At 38.7% G+C, this 17,696-nt stretch overlaps 1 protein-coding gene across 1 annotated transcript in view; it reads left to right on the forward strand.

Annotated features, from left to right (window-relative positions):
- The window catches only part of SH2D4B (SH2 domain containing 4B), a 69,594-nt gene that overhangs the window by 20,817 nt on the left and 31,081 nt on the right, over positions 1 to 17,696 (forward strand). Inside the window, exons 4-6 of the mRNA XM_019286512.3 lie at positions 5,944 to 6,088; positions 13,871 to 14,081; positions 15,103 to 15,230. Coding sequence (XP_019142057.1) covers positions 5,944 to 6,088; positions 13,871 to 14,081; positions 15,103 to 15,230 — 484 coding nt within the window. The remainder of the gene's footprint in view (positions 1 to 5,943; positions 6,089 to 13,870; positions 14,082 to 15,102; positions 15,231 to 17,696) is intronic.

Here is a 17,696-nt window from a genome sequence, read left to right on the forward strand (position 1 = left end):
TTGGTTTGGAAACAAGATATGATGCAGTGATTTTTTTTTTTTAAATGCCCTTTATTGAGTGTTCTCCCAGTATTTCCTGTATTAATCCAACAACAGAGTCTAATTCCACTTTCAGCATTGGCTCTTCAGTTAGGTCTATAATTTGAGATCTGTCAGGAGAGACTTGAACTGACATAGGGTTCCACCAGCAGACATCCAAATGCAGGATTGATTCCTGATGCTTTGACACCACTCCTTTGCTACTCAGAAAAGCAGCTTATCTGTTACTTGCTCTGGAAAGATCAGATTTTGTACATTGTGCTGTAGGACTCCTTCAAAACAGTGAAGGCATTTCAAAGGCAGGTGAATCTCACAGGCTAACATGGGGGAATTGGTAGCTTTGCTGCCCACTGACTTATTTAAGCTCACTCAGCTTTCCTTCTTCTTCCCATTTTGCTCTTTTATAATGTCTCTGTACAGTGGAAGAAGTACATGAAATATTTACAAGCTGAATGAGTGGATAGGTACCTAGACAGGAAAAGAAAGTTGTGTTTCTGGCATCCACATCCAACCACAAAGAATGAATAGAACTATGGTATTGGGAAAAGATGAATTAATGAATCTACTGATGTATGACTGAAGTAATTGAAAGAATGAAGAAAAGTGTGTGGAATTTGATGCAGATCAATAGGCAAGCCCACTTTAACAGGTTGAAAATATTTAATGCACTGGTAATCATCCTTCTGTGATGATGACCAGACAATGTTTAAAAAGGTCTCCAGACTGAGGTATGGAAAGTTCAGTCTCTGCTAATGCTTCATCCTCTTGAAGCAGTTTGACTTGGGAAATTGAAACTCTCTTCTTTCTGCTGACATGTTTAATTTCTAACCATGTTGTGTCACAAACACTCCTTTTTAAGATGCTTTTATTCTTCTTGACCTAACACGGGATGTTAGGGCTGTCTGCAGTAGATAAATGATGTCTCACATATCAAAGTGAATGATGATCCCTATTTCCTTTTCCAACACTATTAGAAAAGTATTGCTTTCCTTGGTGTTTCTTAAGCAGAAATGCCTTTAATTTATGATGCTAGAATATAAACGTTGACTATTCTATTTTTGCAGTTTAAGGACAGCTATTCTTTTATGCACCTATTGCAAAGGACAAATAAGAGAGCCAATTACTGTCATTAACCTTTTTGCTAATTCACAAAGGCTCTGAGATCATAGGCATAATTTTCTGCGATTATCAGTAACTGTCATTAAGAGTCTGAACAATGTGCAGAGCTAAGGCAAATTAAAGGTGTGAGTGTCATCCAGCCAGGGGTGGGTATCCTTCACCTATGTTTAGAAATAAAAGAGATCTTCTCTCAGTTCACTCTTCATGTGGTCTACACAAAGCAAGAGAGTATTAATAGTAAAGTGCTGTCCTTATGACAACATCAGATATCTGCCAAATTTAATAATAAAAGCACAGTTGACAGCAGAGCTAAATTGCTTCTTAAAAATTCCCTGGGAGATGAAATGTGTCTCATCAAAGAAGACAGGTTGAGAATCAACCTTCAGAGAACAGAACAATTAGTGCTTCAGTTCAGGAAATATCTAATTGACCTTATGCTCAGTAGAAAGAATACACTTTCTATTGAGCTTGGATGAGCTTTCAACACATGACTGAATGCTTTACTGTGCCCCCAAGTGCTGTGGACCTGATTCCTCAGAAAATTGCTGCCAGATGTAGAGTTTAGGAATACAGTGAAATGTCACCATTGCCATTTGGAGTACTGTGGGCTTCTTATGATATAGCAGTGAGCATTCTGTCTTGATCTGAAAAAAACTCTTGTCTCCAAGTAAACGTCAAGCACTTGAGTGGGACTTATCTCTAAGTGCAAATAAGCTGTAACTTCAGCTCTGTGCTTTGCTGTGCCAAGAAAACATTGAACTCTTTCCCAAAGACAGCATATTTAGAATCTAGGAATATGACAACAGCTTCTTGCTGGGGTTTGGCACCCAATTCATTCTGAAAATGCCTTAGTTGGGTTATTTCAGTGGCAATTACAATAATTAAGTAATACTTCATTTTGTTTTGTGTGGCCACAGTTCAGCAATTTTTTTCCTATGCAGTTGCCTCTTGAACAATGTTGGAAATGAGGCAGCTGTTAGTTTTGTTTGGAAACTGGGTCTTCAGATTTTCTCTATCCTACTTTTCAGTAACTGTGATATTAATTTTAAAGAAACATCTCTTCCTCAGTGACATCAGTAATGATTGTGGTGGAGCCACTGTCTTTATTCTGGATTGCTGGTAAAACCTAGCAAAGCTCAGATGTTTTCTATGGGTAAATGGGAAAATCTGAGCCACTGATGAGGGTAGCTTACATTTTTGGAATTCAAGCTATGAAGTCTCTACGATCCAGAGACAAACTTTAAGTAGATGGTCACTGAATCTATGACAAATTACTCGAGCAGAGTCTGTTCCAGCATGTGCAGTAAATGTCAGATCTCTCCCAGTCCTTAGCTTTGTTTTCCAGCTCATGGAAAACAGGATCTTTGTGAATTGGAGTGTGCTACTACCTCCTTGTATGTGTGAATAGCATGTCCTGGGACACATCCATGGCTGAAACAGCAGCTTCTGCATAAAGCATGGCTGAAATCTTGTAGCTCCTGCATAAGGCATGAGTGCATTTAGTACATTTGTCTCTGTGCAAATACATGCACAGTGAATTGATGCAAACCCTGTGTTCCTTTTGAGACACTGGTAGTAGAGAAGAAAATAATGCCTCTGCAAATGCTTTCTTTTCTGATGCAAGTGAGAGAATTTTCTCAGAAAAAGGCTGGGAAGGAGATGGACATATTTCTGCCATTACTCAGAGCTCTGTTGGCACCTGTCAGGTGGGTTTGCAGAGAAGTCTGATCTCTGAACTCGGCTGACTGTGTCAGCCTTGCTGAGAGCAGCCTGTCCTGCAGCCGGGGTCCCTGGGGTTTCCAGATTTCCTTCTTCAGAGCAGGGAGTCCCTAAGGGCTCTCAGCTGTGTGTTAGGTGGCCTGAATGGCTTCCCTGGAGTGGGTGGTTGTTGAGTGGGCTCAGGAGGTTCACTGCAGCTGTAGTGCAGCTGGCTGGCTGCAGCTTTCAGGGCCGCCAAAGACACTTCCTGCCAGCCTGAAGCACTGAGAGAATCTCAGGCATTATTTGCTTCAGAGAGGGCTATTGTAGCAAGTACATCTTGTGGGTTTTGCCCTGAGCAGGATGGTGGTCATTCAGCTGCCCTGCATCCTGTAAGACTCCCCAGAAAGGCCCCAAGAGCTGTGGCAGCCAGAAGCCCAGTTTTCCTCTGTAAGAAAATCCACTGCTCTATTTTGCCTTTTCCTCAGTGTATTTTTAAAATCTTTGTGCAGCAAAACCGAAATGCTAACCTAATCTCCTTTTGTCTGCTTTGGACTGAAACATTAGAACTTAACCATGGCTAATATTAAATATTATTTAGAGCTGCCCTTAGTAAAGATGTCAAACATGGTGAGACACCCATAGACAGAAACAAGTTTGTGGTAAATTCTCAGCTGCCGGAGGACAGATAAGATCATTTAGCATGTTCAGATTCTCCAGTGGAGTTAAGGCTGGAGAGGATTACTGCTGCCTGTTGAATTGCCAGTGCAATGTTTTTTGGCAGCTTGGTATTTCTCAACAGTTTGCAACTCTGTACTGAATTGTCACCTTCCTAATTATTCTGGAAGAGCTGAAAGAGACAGGCACAGAGTACAATCTCTCTCAACTGTCAGGCAGAAGGTGGTGTTTATAGGTATTACAGCTCTTCACTCCCAGCTCTGATGTGCAGTTTTGGGTTCATGGGGAGAAGCAGACAAACTGCTTGCTGTATTCTCCCAGTGGAGTAAATTTGAAAGTTCAATTGTTATTCATTTTAAATACAAACACGTACTGTTTAGTCATACTTGACAAAAGGATGAGTGTTCTTTCCTGTGTCATCCTAGCAAGGATTGTTTCTTCTCACATGCACCTTTAAGGAGTTGAGCAATATACCTGTACACAGATCCATGCACTAATTTAATACATGGAAGTTAAAACTTTTCTTTCTGTAAAAAGGAAAATTGTGTGAAAAAGTTTTGGTGAGTTCAGAATCAAGTGCCAGTGTTAAGTTTTTGTTGTTGTCTCTTCTTTGACTTAAATCTCCTTCTCAGTTAAAAAGGTAGGATTTTCTTAGTTGGCATTGTTGCCTTCCATTAAGAACTCAAACTCTGCTTTAATTCTGGTTTTTGGTGCATGTGTGTGTGTGGGCTTTTTGTTTGTTTTTCACTAGAAATGCTTCAAAAACAGCTACATTAAAAACCAAGCCCAAATGTACCAACTCTTATGGGATTCAGGGAAACTGCTGTGAGATTGATTTTTCCCTCTTTTCTATTTTATGTTTACCTTGTGGTTTAAGATCTTGGATAGAAAACATTCTGATAACCCAGGATTACTTCTGTGTCTGTCCATCTTCCTGAAAGATAGCCTAGAGGTATTGAATTCTTTTAGGTAGTGAAGCTAAGTGAATAAATATTCTCCTCATAAGAATAAAGAACAGCTGCTCTCATATTTTTTTTGAAGAAGAGAATAGAGCCATTTACTAGCAGCTAAAATATGCAATCCCTAATTCTATAGAGATATTTAAAAAGATAATTTTTTTTTTCCTGAGGAAGCTGCTGCTCTTTGAAATTAGTATTGTCTAAAAGCATTGACTTTTCAAAAATAATGAACTGTCCACTCAGCTCATGTTTTTGGGAGCCAGGAAATGACAATGGGAGGATGATTTTAGAAATAATCCAAGATACTAGCATTAGAATTGACTGAAGAACAATACTAGGCTTTTCTTTCTCAGAAGTAATAAGATCAGCCTAATGTATTGTTCAGAGAATTGTAGAATATTAAGGGTTGGACTCTTAACCTTCACCCTGGAACTTTCACAGGATTAACATCTTGCAACAATCTACTTTGGGTTTCCCTTACTTATAGTTTAGGTCAGGCAACTAGGACAGTCATTCAGGGTGATTTTATTCAGTGATTTATAAAAAAATTCTTATCTATAATTTTGTTACCCATAAGGGTATAGCGTTGGTTCCATTATAAAATTAAATACAAACTGTTCTTATTTGTAATTCAAGTTATTTCAGTAATATAATAGCACTTAATAAAGTTCAGTTTGGGGATTTTTGTGGGCTTCAATTAAACTGTATGATTCAAATCTGCTTTTTTCAAAGGGATTTGGGAAAATTCATTGGATCAACAGATACAGATTCCTACATCTGCATTAATTGAGCTCCTGTGTTATTGATAATATGAGTGAGGCCAGCTGCAGAAGCAATCTTTATCAGATTTTCATCTCTTTTAAGGCTTTCTTGGAAGGGAACTTTTTTGGTGTGTTACTCTTAGTTACATTTTGCAAAGTGACTGTTGGGTGCTGAAGGATCTGCCTTTTCCTCCAGAATGTAGTGATCTTGATTTTTGGAAAATATTATTCCCTGTGTTGGTTATGATGGCACATTGGGACAGCTGCTAAACCAAGAACAGCAGTAAATCAGTTACTGAGTTCTAAGGCTCTGTGGAAGATGTGTGTAGTGCTTGCAGGCAGCAGTATCTTCAGTGGGGGTACACATGGACTCAAACCTGGAGGATAGCACAGGCTTTGGTGCCACGTGATAAAATGTTTTCTGTATAGTTTTCAGATCTTAGATGCTTTTTATGTTTCTCATTCCTGTGCTACCTGTGGTCTCAAAATGTACCCTCTTCAGAAATTCCTAAGAGGTGGGAAAATTCAATGATGCCTGTGGTGATAGGTGAGAAGCCCAAAGTTAGAAGAGACAGTGATTTGTCCAAAGTAATGTAGCTACTCTGTGACAGGAAGCCACTGAAGCAGTGTCTCAACTTTTGGCACATTCTTCCTTCTTAGTCACTTCTGGCTTACTTCATTTTGTCTAGAAAAGAGAAGAAGAGGAAAGACAGAAGGGTGAGGAGCTAATCAGGCAGCAGGAAGAAATCCGGGCAAAGGAGCTGTATTTGAGCCTCAAGCAAGCTCAGCAGCACAGTCAGCACAGCGACGATGACCAGGAGTGGGAAGAACAGTGTGAGTAAAATTCCCTTCCCAGCATTACTGTATTTCTGAAAGCAGGCAAAAGGACACCTGCAGAATGGAGAAGGTGTGGCCAAAAAATCTCTTCTACCTAGAGAAATACAAAGTGCTGGATTATTTTGGTGGAAACTGGCATCTTAAAATTACAAGCAGAAGTTTCTTATTTCTTTCTGAATCTGTGTCAATGCCTTATAGAAAATTTTTCATGTACGATGACTGGGATCATTAAATTTTGTCTAATGTACTTAATTAACAGTTTTGGCTTAGTAATAATAATTCAGGACACAGTTATTTTGACAGCTTGTCCTCAGCTATCTCTGAAGAGATAAAATCTGTCTTCATCAGTATTTTAATTGCTTCCATATGGTAGTGGGGTGAAGCTATGATATCAGTGATGAAACTCACTTCATTCCAAAAGATTACAGTAAATCATACTTAGATTGTTGCTCTAAAAAAAACCACCTGATGATGATGATCTTACTCTATGGAAGTGCTGTTCCTTTTTAGATAGCCTGAAATTCTTTATTAACATCATAATTGTGATTAATTTCAATTTTTTCAGTGATTTTTAAAAGCTATAAGGAGCAGAACAACTATTTTATTATATAGATGTATACGTTTATACTGTAGATAAGTAAAGGTCCACATTATGAATAAATTTCAAAATATACTTTGAGTTTATTTTATGGTTTTAGTCATCACTTCATTAACTCCTGAGGACTAATTACTGAAGTGCTATTACCTGGAATGGATTTGATAATGAATCATTCTGTAGAAGATGAATTAAGTCTATATGATACACTGTGCCATTTTCCAAGCTCATACCAGGGTATGTTAATTTTGATCAATAAAACCTCTGTACATTACACAGTCAATAAAGATAAGGTAATTATTTCCTGGAGAATTATCTAAATCGAGGTATACATGCTCATATTGAAAGAAAAATTTAATTTCTGTATTTTGGATATGTAACAGCAGAATGAGGAAAAAGTAGCCCTTTAGTTTTGCAGAAAATAAGCATCAGCTGGTAACCCAGCATAGAGGATGGTATTATGTACTTTAGGATTTCTTTGATGATATATAAGGAGAGAAAATGTTGTTAAATGAAAAATATGAATCCAGCTTACCTTTACACTGAAATTGGCAATAAAACAAAATACTGCAAACGCTACTAAAACCAGGTATCATTTTCTTACTGTTGCATTAATGAGGTAACTGATGTTTTAAATTGTTCTTCTGTTTTCTTGAGGAATGCTGTTTGTGCAGGGATAGACATCAAAAATGCTATAGGATGATTATGGGAGAAGGGAGAGAGAAAAAGGAATAAGCTATGAAATGTTTTGACCATGGGTTCTGTAATGGCATTTTTAGTCAGTCAAAACAGTTGTGGCTGCATCACATGCTGGTGGGGATAGTCTGCCACCAGCACTTTTTTCCTGTGAAGCCTTGGGGTATTCTGTAGGCTCTGAAGGAATTCTATCACCTCCAGTCTGTACGCCTCATTAGCTGCAGGCCTGTCCCCTTGCCCAAAGGGTGACCAAGAGCAGCCCAGGTGACCCCGAGTTGCTGAGCCTGGTCGCCAGCAGCAGCGCTGCTGAGGCACAGCAAAAGCTCAGCACCTTCTCTCGCTGCTGCGTTTGCAGCCCGCTGTAAATTCTGTGCTGCCAGAGTTATGCTGTTAGCAGTAATTGATTTAGCATTAAACTAACTGCAGACTAATGACTAGAGTGTATCATATCCTTGTTTATCCTCTTATGCTTATCTCAGTGTCTCAATTTATGCCCGTTGGTTTGAGGGCTCAGAACTGTGCTCCATTAGCAAATGGGTGTGACTACTGAAGATAGGAAGATGCAGTGTTTAGTGCCTTATCTGAGACCAGTTGCTGGCTGGTTTGGACTATGCTATCAACTTTGCACTGAGTTTCCTCAGGCATATTAACATCTTCCATTTCCTTAACTTTACTGCAGAAGCCAAAATGTGCAGCAGATAGTAACAAATATTTGGAAGTGGGAACATCTGAAGTTGCCATGGAATTAATTGGTACCTCAGGTTCACCAGATTTTTCATTTTTTATTTCAGTTCCAGATTTTTTTTTTTTTCTTTTTATGGTAATACTTCCATTTTGTCTGCAAGTATTCCTATGGGGCACTGAGAGGAAATTTAGTAAAGTTAGGCAAACCTATCCACTAGTCAGCTTTTCTAAGTAATAAATAAATGCATAAGAGAATTACAAGAAGATTAAATATTTACATTTTTTGCCACTACACACCTCCAGTGCAGATAATATTGCCCATTAGGAACAAGTCCAGGCTCCTTTGGGTGTTACCTCCTTGAAGTGAGCCCTGTTCCATGGAGCCGGGGGTCAGTGCTGCAGGGGAACTGTAGTGCTAGAGCAGGTATTGGGGAGAGAAATGTAGCCAATGATATTGATGACACTACTAATTCCTTTATTAGATGGAATTCAGAATGTGATGAGGATTCATCTCTCCTCCTCACATTATCCCTCAATTGCCAAGGCAATAAGCAAAGTGGTGCTAATATTAGGTTCTGTTGTTTGGTTCAGTTTGCCTCTGCTGTTTGCCAAAGAACAATAATGGCCCATAGAACTGCTGTGTTAATTGAAATACATGATTTTAGGGCTTTTCAGTATACTAAATAACAAATGTAGGATAACTTGGGAAATCAGTGCTAAAAGGGAAAAATGACATTGTAAGAGCAATTTTGCACTTTGATTTCATATAACAGATATATATTGGGGTATTTTAGAGGCCAGGTGTAAATTGGTAAGTGCAGCAGGGATATTGGTTGGCAAGTGAAAAGATGAATAGTGGAAAAGACTGACTGAGAGGGTCTACTGTTCAAAACACTTATTTTTTGAAACTGAGAAATGAGAACTAAAACTAAGCTTGTATAGCAGAGGGTACATATTCTGGTTAGTTTGGGACTTTTCTGTGTGCTGTCCCATTTTTCAGGTTTCTAGTGTATTTAAGTGTGGCCTCTTTCTGTGAAAGCAAAAAAAGAATTTGTGAAACATGATAGGAAAAGCTGTAGAATGAATATTCATCTGATTGAATGTTGCAAAAGGCATTCTGTTAATACACTTGCAAACCCCTGCAAACCGCATCAGGCAGGGAAGTGCTCAGATACCATCTCACCAGCTTCATTCATCTCCTGAAAAAAATTATTCCAGTAAAAATGTAGACAGAGATGAGTGAGTTGATCTATTCTTATGTCTTTCCCTGAGCACTGACTTTTGGTCTCTCTTGGAAGAAGGATACCAGGCTGATTCCTTATAACTTCTTTTATATTGTTATATTTTTATGTTCTTCTACAAATGTGTCTACGAATTTATTTTTGCCTGACTTTTAAAGGAATTCATTTGATATTTATCTTCCCCAAAAATTCAAGTGAGTTTACTGGCAGGAGCATTGATAAAATGCTGAATTTCAAAGTGAGTGGTCCCCAGTTAGCTATGCATTAACTAAGCAAGTGCTCAACCTTAAGTAGGTGCCCCCTGAACTCCAATAGGTCTCACAGTGCACTGTTGAATAGGAGTGGGATTATTCACGTGCTTTCAGACAAGATTGCTGAGCAGAAGCCACATTGCAGAGTATTTGTGGGAAGTTTTATTTTCCAAATAGGAAAGGGAGAAAAACACTGCGTGATTTGTATATGCACTCAGAAAATCTGAAGATTGAATTTTATCTATCAGGTAGTCATTGTAAATAGCTCATAAACAAGCTTCCAAGGATTTTTAAGAACGGGAAAGCTAAAACAAAATAATTTAAAAATTACAATGCATATTCATGGCATATGTTTGGGTTTTCTCCTGCTTTCACATATCTGACTGTAAATTAAAGCTCTTCAAAAGCACAAAATAGATTATAGAAAATGGAGAGTTCCTAGTCTTTCACAAATGATTTGATCAAGTTCAGCTGCAGCACAGTATGAATTAATCCACATCTATATCAAAAGATTTGGTATTAGAACTTTGCTAACAGGGATTTCCCAATTCTAAGAAAATATAGAAAGTAGTCTTGCAAAAGGCAGCTTAGGTGAGAATAGAGAAAGAATAGATTCTCATAAACTGTTCAGGGAAAATAAGGGGAACTCAAGCTGACCCCTCTAGGATCCAAAGAGCCCCTGCACACCCAGTTCTGTGGGTTGCTCTTTAGTTTGTTCACACTGCAGGGCACAGTGACATGTCTGAGCTGGCTTCAACTATTCATTTCCAGCAATGACAACTGGATAATGATGGCAGCATGCACCTGTCTTGGATGTATTTACCAGTTTTCCAGGAAGGTTTGGTTGCCCAGTTTTGGCCTGCTGTGCTGAGGCTCCAGTCACAGTGGTACACGCCTCTCTGAGCAGCTCAGGCATTTCTACACAAGCTCCAGTTTCCATGAGGACAGAATTTTTCTTCATTTTATAAGCACTGGAGGATGTACCTGTTGTTGGTATCACCAACACCAGAAGAGAAAACTGGTCTTGGAGCTGATCTTACAGGACCTGGCTGCACTGTAGATCTTTCATGAGCTTGACAAATTCCTCATTTCCCTATCTTGTCAGTCCTTACATTATTCCATAAAATAAAAGAAAGGTGTAAGAGTATGTAAATTATTATTTGTAGTAATTCTTTATGCTAGATATATGGATCTGTTATGGTGATTCAGAGCTTTTAGGGTTTTTTCCCAGATATCTAATCTCCCTACTGAGGATATTGACTGACTACACTACTCATGTTTTTCACAGGGGTCGTGCCAAAAGTAAATTTACTGTTAAAGGACAGCCAGCTAAGAAAAATAATCTGTTTCTTCTTAAGACAGTACTAGAATTCCTGACTACTTTTGCTTTCTTATTACCAGAAAGGCTACAATGTGTCTCAAAATACAAGTAATGTAGAATTTTGGCTTCTTCTATCTTAAAATATTTGTGCTAGACTTGATCCAGACATAAAGTTCTTCTTCCTAGTGAGATGGGTTCAAAGCCACAGAGGGAAATATGAATAGTCATGAAATTCTATTGTAAGAAAAACCTGCTACTGAAATACATCCAGATTTACCTCCAGACTCTGAGTGACTTTCTCAAGATAGATCAATTTGTGGGAAGTGTGAGTGTGGGAGGATGGTTCATGTGGTATATATCATTTTGTCTGGGGTGTAGTGGAAAACCTTTCTGTAGATTCCTGACTGAGACTGCTTTATCCCCAATACTATTTCCAGTCACCAAACATGGTTATTGATGCCGGTGACTTTGATTATTTGCCCACAAAGCCCCTTGACCAGTCAGAGATTAAAAGAAATTTAGGGTAACATAGGAACGCAGGTCCACAGTTGAAGCTGTGCTAGACAACTTTACAGGTAGAGAGGAAAGAGAGGGATGTATTTGGGAGTAACTATACGGAATGGGATAGGGAGAAAATCAGGACTCCAGTAATGAGAAAAAAATGGATTAAGAGATCCTATGCATCTCTATGGTCAATGATACAATTCTTCAGATACCTCAGCTGGGAAATTTCAATAAAAATTCTTCATAACGTGAAAGAGATGATTCTGTATATAAAATCTCGATATCTCTATGCAGCCTTCCCTATCCTTATGTGTGTACAGACACATATACACATGTATGGGTATGCAGATAAATGTAAACACACACACACATACCTGTGTATGTATTCATAGGGAAGCCTGCATGTCACACACACTTTCAAAAGGTTTTCTGAATGTTGATATTTAACAGTTGCAAACTATGCTGCCTCACCCCATACTTTGCTGATAAGAAGTCCTAAAGTTTGATAGTTTGGGAAAATGTAGTCTGGGTCACTGAATTCTGATGGTACAGATTTGTTGGCTAGCAAAAATACAATAGGAATGTCTATTGAAAGGAGTGATGGAAGTGGGGCGTGAAGATACCCTGCCTTTTTCATTGCCAGGCAGCGTGTACATCAGTAGAAAAGAGTCCCAGCAAGCTCCAGGCAGTCTGCCCTCAATCTGAATATTGTGATTGTGACAAACAGTTGTGGGTTTCTAGATGTCTTGCAAAGCTGCATTGCACTCATCTTCCTTGCAGTCTCTCCTTGTGCTGCAAAAACAAAGTTCACGTTTAAAGTGACCATTACTGAGTGGCTTTATAAGGGATAAATCACACAAATACTCGAGCCATTGAAGCAGTATATGTAAATGACATTATCTACCCTTAAAAATAATGATCTGGGAGATCAATAGTGAAGTCTGTTACTTGTGTTTCCTGTGCTGTACATTTGTTTGTTACTATGTTTAGCCAAAACTGCAGGGTATGTAGTTAAGTGAAACTGAAATCCTGCCAGTTGTATGCATATGAAGCATCTATGACTCATTTATTATGCTATCTTGATGAGCTTTTAGTCCTTCATATCTTTCGACTTATGATAATATTATATAATTTTAAGCTTAAAGGTCTTTTCTCTTTCCCTCATTTGCCCACAAGGTTTTATTTCATTTCACTTGGCTTTGAGTGCTTTTATTTCTTGATTCCATTAATCCTGCTCAGAATTTGGAGGTTAAATCCAGTTATACCTCTGCTTGCTTTAAATTGGGAGTGTAAACCAGAGGGATGCAAGCAGCCTAATGAAATGCAGCTGTCTGGTATTGTATAATGCATTCCTAGTCACAGGTACAGTCACAGGGGAGTAGGAAATGGGGTGTGCACCTTATGAACTGGGTATGATCTAGCCAAGATAGTCATGGCAGGATTGATAATTGCAACTGGAGGCCATAGCTAGCTCCTTTAATATTTGCTTCACTGTATGTTAAAGGTTTGTTTTGCACTGGAATAATTTGCCTGGCTGCAGTTATTTGTGACTCAAAAACATCATCCAAATGGGGTTTGAGGCACCAGAAAAGAGCTGATAGATGATGACTATTTGCAGTAGAATTCTCGGTACATTTAAGTTATACCATGTCAAAGAAAGGATTGTTGCAACGTTAATTTTCAAAAGAAGAAGCTTTAGGGAAAGATGCCTGAGCCCCAGTGGCCAGAGCAGCAGTCTCATTTCAGGTTACAGAAATGGGTAACTCCCTGGTCAGTGCCATTGTTAGGTGTGTATTAAAATCTTCCAGCATAAATTCTGGTCCTCCATACACAATTTCAGAGACTCAAGTGTGAGACAACCCCATCCATAGCATCAGCATGCTCTTTCCAATGGCTATTTATTTATCCATTGTTACTGAAACAATTTTTAGACTGTGAATTTCAAGTTGGAGATGTCTGTGATTATAAGTACCATGACAAAAATAGCATATGCCTTTCAGAAAGAAAACAGCACTGACAAAGTGCAACCTACATGTCAGTTTTTATAATGACAAATTTTGGGAGTTGACCCTTCAATTCTAGTTGTCTTCATAGTGGCAAAGAACTCTGTTAGACACAGACTTAATTTTAAGCAGTAATTAACATCTTTTCTTGAAACATAGCACTTGGTGCACTTCCAGGGGGAAAGATGCCCTCAAGCAGAATTTCTCTTATTACAGCCAAAAGAAGTGTCAGATTTAATCACAATATGTAGAGTCTCAGTTGCTGCCACTAGTGGTCAGATCATTGATAATTTGAGGCTTCTTCTCGTGGTGGGCCTGTGTTTGAAGCATCGGGGAAGTCATCCAGTTATCCACCTTTGGTAACGTGTGGCAATTTATGCATTTTTCAAATCAGCTCATAGAGGAATAAAGGCACTAAGCAGCTCTGTAAGCAGCAAATGGCTGCTTGTGTTCCTCAATCTCTCGTCCCTTTCCTCCTGCCCAGTGCGCCGCTCCAAGGCTGCCGACGAGGAGAGGAGCCACAAAGCGCGCAGGGCGCGGGACGAGTACCGGCGGCAATCCCTGCGCGCCATCCAGAAGGGAAGAGTGGCTGGCCTGAGTCATTTGTTCCAGGGGACAAACCTGAACAGTGAGCAGGAGATCAAACTGAACAACAACAGTGCCAGTCCTTTGCTGGCTCTGTCTGCAGCGTCCAGGTTGGTTTGTGCTGCAGTGATTTTGTTTTCTGTTCAATTGCTCCTTCTTCAATCCCCACCATTTCAACAGGCTATTCAATTTTTGGGAGTCCTCAGTCTTGCTATTTCCTGGTGATCAGAAAAAGAATGTTTAAAGGAAAAGAAAAACAGATTTAATGCAAGCTAAATGCCATTTATTTTTCAGGCAGATTTCTTAGAATTCACACAGAGATGAGGCCTTGAAAAGACGGCGTGAGATCAGCATATGAAGCTGTGATATTGAAAAGTCAAGTGGACAAATTCTTAGGCAAGTCTTAAGCCTCGAGCTGCTGCTGTCCTCTGCTGCTGCTCTCTGTTGCTGTCTGCTGCTTAACAGCTTTTTTTTTTTTTTTTTTTTTTTTTTAAGAGAGCAGTCCTAAGTTTCAGAGGCTTTTAGTTTTTTTGTAGATTTTTTCAGGCAAAACCAAGTGTCTTTGGTATTTATTAATCTTTCATTTGACTATTTAGGGAGCACAATGAATTGCAGGAGAGGAAAAAAATGCAAAATGGAGAATGATTCCTACTAGCTAAAACACATAGAAAGTGGTAGAAAGAGTAAGGCAGGCAAGTAGAGAATGCAAAGGAAACATAAAAATTTAAACAAAACATTCCCTCTGTTGTACTTAGTGTTTTGTGTTTGGAGACAGAGTGCATTATAGCTGATACTGATTTAGAGTTTTTTGCCAGTAAAAAGGAATATACTGAAAAAAAAATTGCTTGGCAATATTTACACTAGAATAAAAATGAGGTGGAAAAGGAAAGCTGACTGAAACGTCTATTGTGGTAAATTGTTTTTCATTTTAAATTCTGTAAGAAAATGTTTAAGGTGCCATTGCAAATACAAAAATCACACCACTGTGGTTTCCATAAAAACACAAAGTAATTTAAACAGATTTTAAAAAGTGAAGTTGCAGCTCTGTGTTTTGTAAATATGTAAAAAAGGATTAATATTTATATTGCCCCTTGTTTTCATACACTGCTGGTGCTGTGTCTTTCCATGCAGTAACATCTGGGAGCGCCCATCTCGGCCCTTCTCCCGAGACGTCATCGTTCGCTGGTTCCGGGAGGAGCAGATCCCTCGGCGGGCTGGCTTTGAGAGGAATACCAACAGGATTGCTCAGTGGTTCCATGGTAATACCTGGTCCCTCATTTGCTGGGAGCATCTGCTCAGGAAATGAATTTTGCCAGCTTTCATCCTAAAAAGCAAAGTCTACTGACATGGTGAAACCGAGTGCCTGTTAAAACCAGATTTGTGCATCTTTCCTGCTACTAGCATAGGATTTCCTTGTTTCCTTTTTAGTAATTAAGTAGACCTATTTGGGACTCATATCACCAAAGTTTTTTTCAGGAATATTTTGGCCAAAATATTCTTGCAGCAAAATAGCAAGCCAAGCAAGGGTACTGAGACCAACATAGGGTGAGAAGTACTCCAAAATTAACTGGCAAATACTACAGTGATATGGTATGTGGATGACTGACATTCAAGTTTTTGATTTACCTGATTTGCAAGAATGACTTGAACTCATACCTTTTTAATCCTTGTTATACTTTATAAGCTGGGCTAGCATTTTTTATTTCTTGCTTTCTTTTGCAAACAAAAATTACTGGGGTTTTTTTCCTCAAAAATAATTGAGAGTGTATATTTTTAGGCGGTTTTCCTGAAATGGGAAATGTCCAGATCCAAAATTTGCTGTCTTATCTGCTGGAGTTGCTAGCATCTCTGAGACTTTTGCTTTGTATAGTATTTGCTATGCAGCTGAATCTTTGATATCAAATTCACAGGTAAGACATCCTACTTTCATAGGTATTAGCAATGATCTTTATAGTCAGTAATCTTAGGCATCAAAAAAAAAAAAGAGTTCTGGCTTAATAGCTGACATAATTGAGGGACTAGCAAGACTTTAAAGTTAAATCTCAATTTTTTTTCCATTGCTGCTTTTGATGAGTTTATTGCTTTGTTCAAAGCACTAAGCTGACCCTCATCTGATTCGTGATTCTCCAACCCTAAGATGAAGTTGTGTGGGTGTTCTGAAGTGAACCAGGCAAGGAAATTTCTGAATAAGTTTAGTGTTTCACATACTTCAGATTTCTTTCTATGATACACAAATCCCTGTGTTAAAAGACATCAACAAGCTGGTATCTTCATTGGCTTAATTAGTCAAAGACACTGAAGTCAGTCATGTATAGCTTGTAAATGCTACATACTTTCATTTCTTATGAACAATGATGCAGACACTATTGTTTTTTTTCTTAGAGAAGACATTTGGTATGGCTGCTTTCTGAGAGGCAAACTGATTAAAATTTCATTTGTGGAGATTTGCCAAAAGTGCTTCCAACCAGGATCTTTCTGTATGATCCAGTGATAAATGTTTTCCCTGCGTGTGGGAAGTTCACATCCATATAAATTGCCGTGAGTAGTTATGAACATAATTTATGCTTACAGTTAAGGAGGTGTCTGGAGTTAAGCCAATGCCTGTGCAGTCTTTCTACTAATTTCAGTGGCTTTTGAATTAGTCTGTTAATCACTGCAAGAACTGAGACATTCATGATCATTCTTTGGTTTCTCAGGTCAGGCTGCTCATATCTTGAGAAACTGAATGCAATGACTTATAAAAGTAAGCAAATTACCTCTTTTTTTCCTTCTCTCACTCCACGAGCCTGACAAAAGATAATTAAGATACACTCCCACCCTAAAGCTCAGTGGTTTTCTTTGCAGGGACCCATGTCACTGATGTTTTGGTACCTATTTCCTACATGAGTTGTTTTGGCTTCTGCAGCTCTGGTCAGATTAATTGTTACAACTGTAAATTGTGAACAGCTCCACTGTCTTGTAACTCTTCTGCAGTAGTGGAATCTGAAGAGGTTATTACAGATGCAGTAGTCAATGTTTGGTAATGTTATGTGATGTCTATGTTACAGTTTGTAATGGACACAAACTCTGAGGAAAACCAAAAAAATCACAGAATATGCTGAGTTGGAAGGGACCCACAAGGATTATCGAGTCCAACTCCTGGCCCTCCTGTTATTTTGTATTGTATTCAGGAAACCAGGACATTAAATATGATTTTTTTGTGATTTTTGTTTGTGAACAAAAATACAGCAGAATATATTTGACTTGTTTAAGAAATTGGCAGTACAAATGGAAGCCATTCCAGAAAACCCAGAATTACAGCTGACAACTCGAACCACTGGGGCTGCCTCGAGCATCTCTCACAACAGGTATAATCAGGTCCTTCACATCCTTGAGCAACTTCTGTATTTTCTTATATCTCAGTTTTGGACCATTAAATGGGAGTTTAGTATTCTGCCTCATGTAAAGGGCTTTTTGAATGCAATGCACTAAGAGCTATTGCAGCAGTACTGAAAAAGTAGATATCAGTTTATTGCAGAATTACACGTTTTTTGCCAGGGTCAATAGAGCTTGGCTTGCCTGCTTTGACTGTCAGGTGTCAGCTTTTTAGCTGAAGTTAAGCATTAGATGATTCACTATCTTCAAATTGTACAGTGGACATACAACATATTCTGGTTATATAGAGATGAAGCCTTGAGACAGATGTGTTTAGCTAAAGTAGCAAAGTAAAAATAATGATGCAAATG

This window comes from Corvus cornix, chromosome 6 (assembly GCF_000738735.6).
Source record: "Corvus cornix cornix isolate S_Up_H32 chromosome 6, ASM73873v5, whole genome shotgun sequence".
NCBI classification, from domain to species: Eukaryota; Metazoa; Chordata; class Aves; order Passeriformes; family Corvidae; genus Corvus; species Corvus cornix.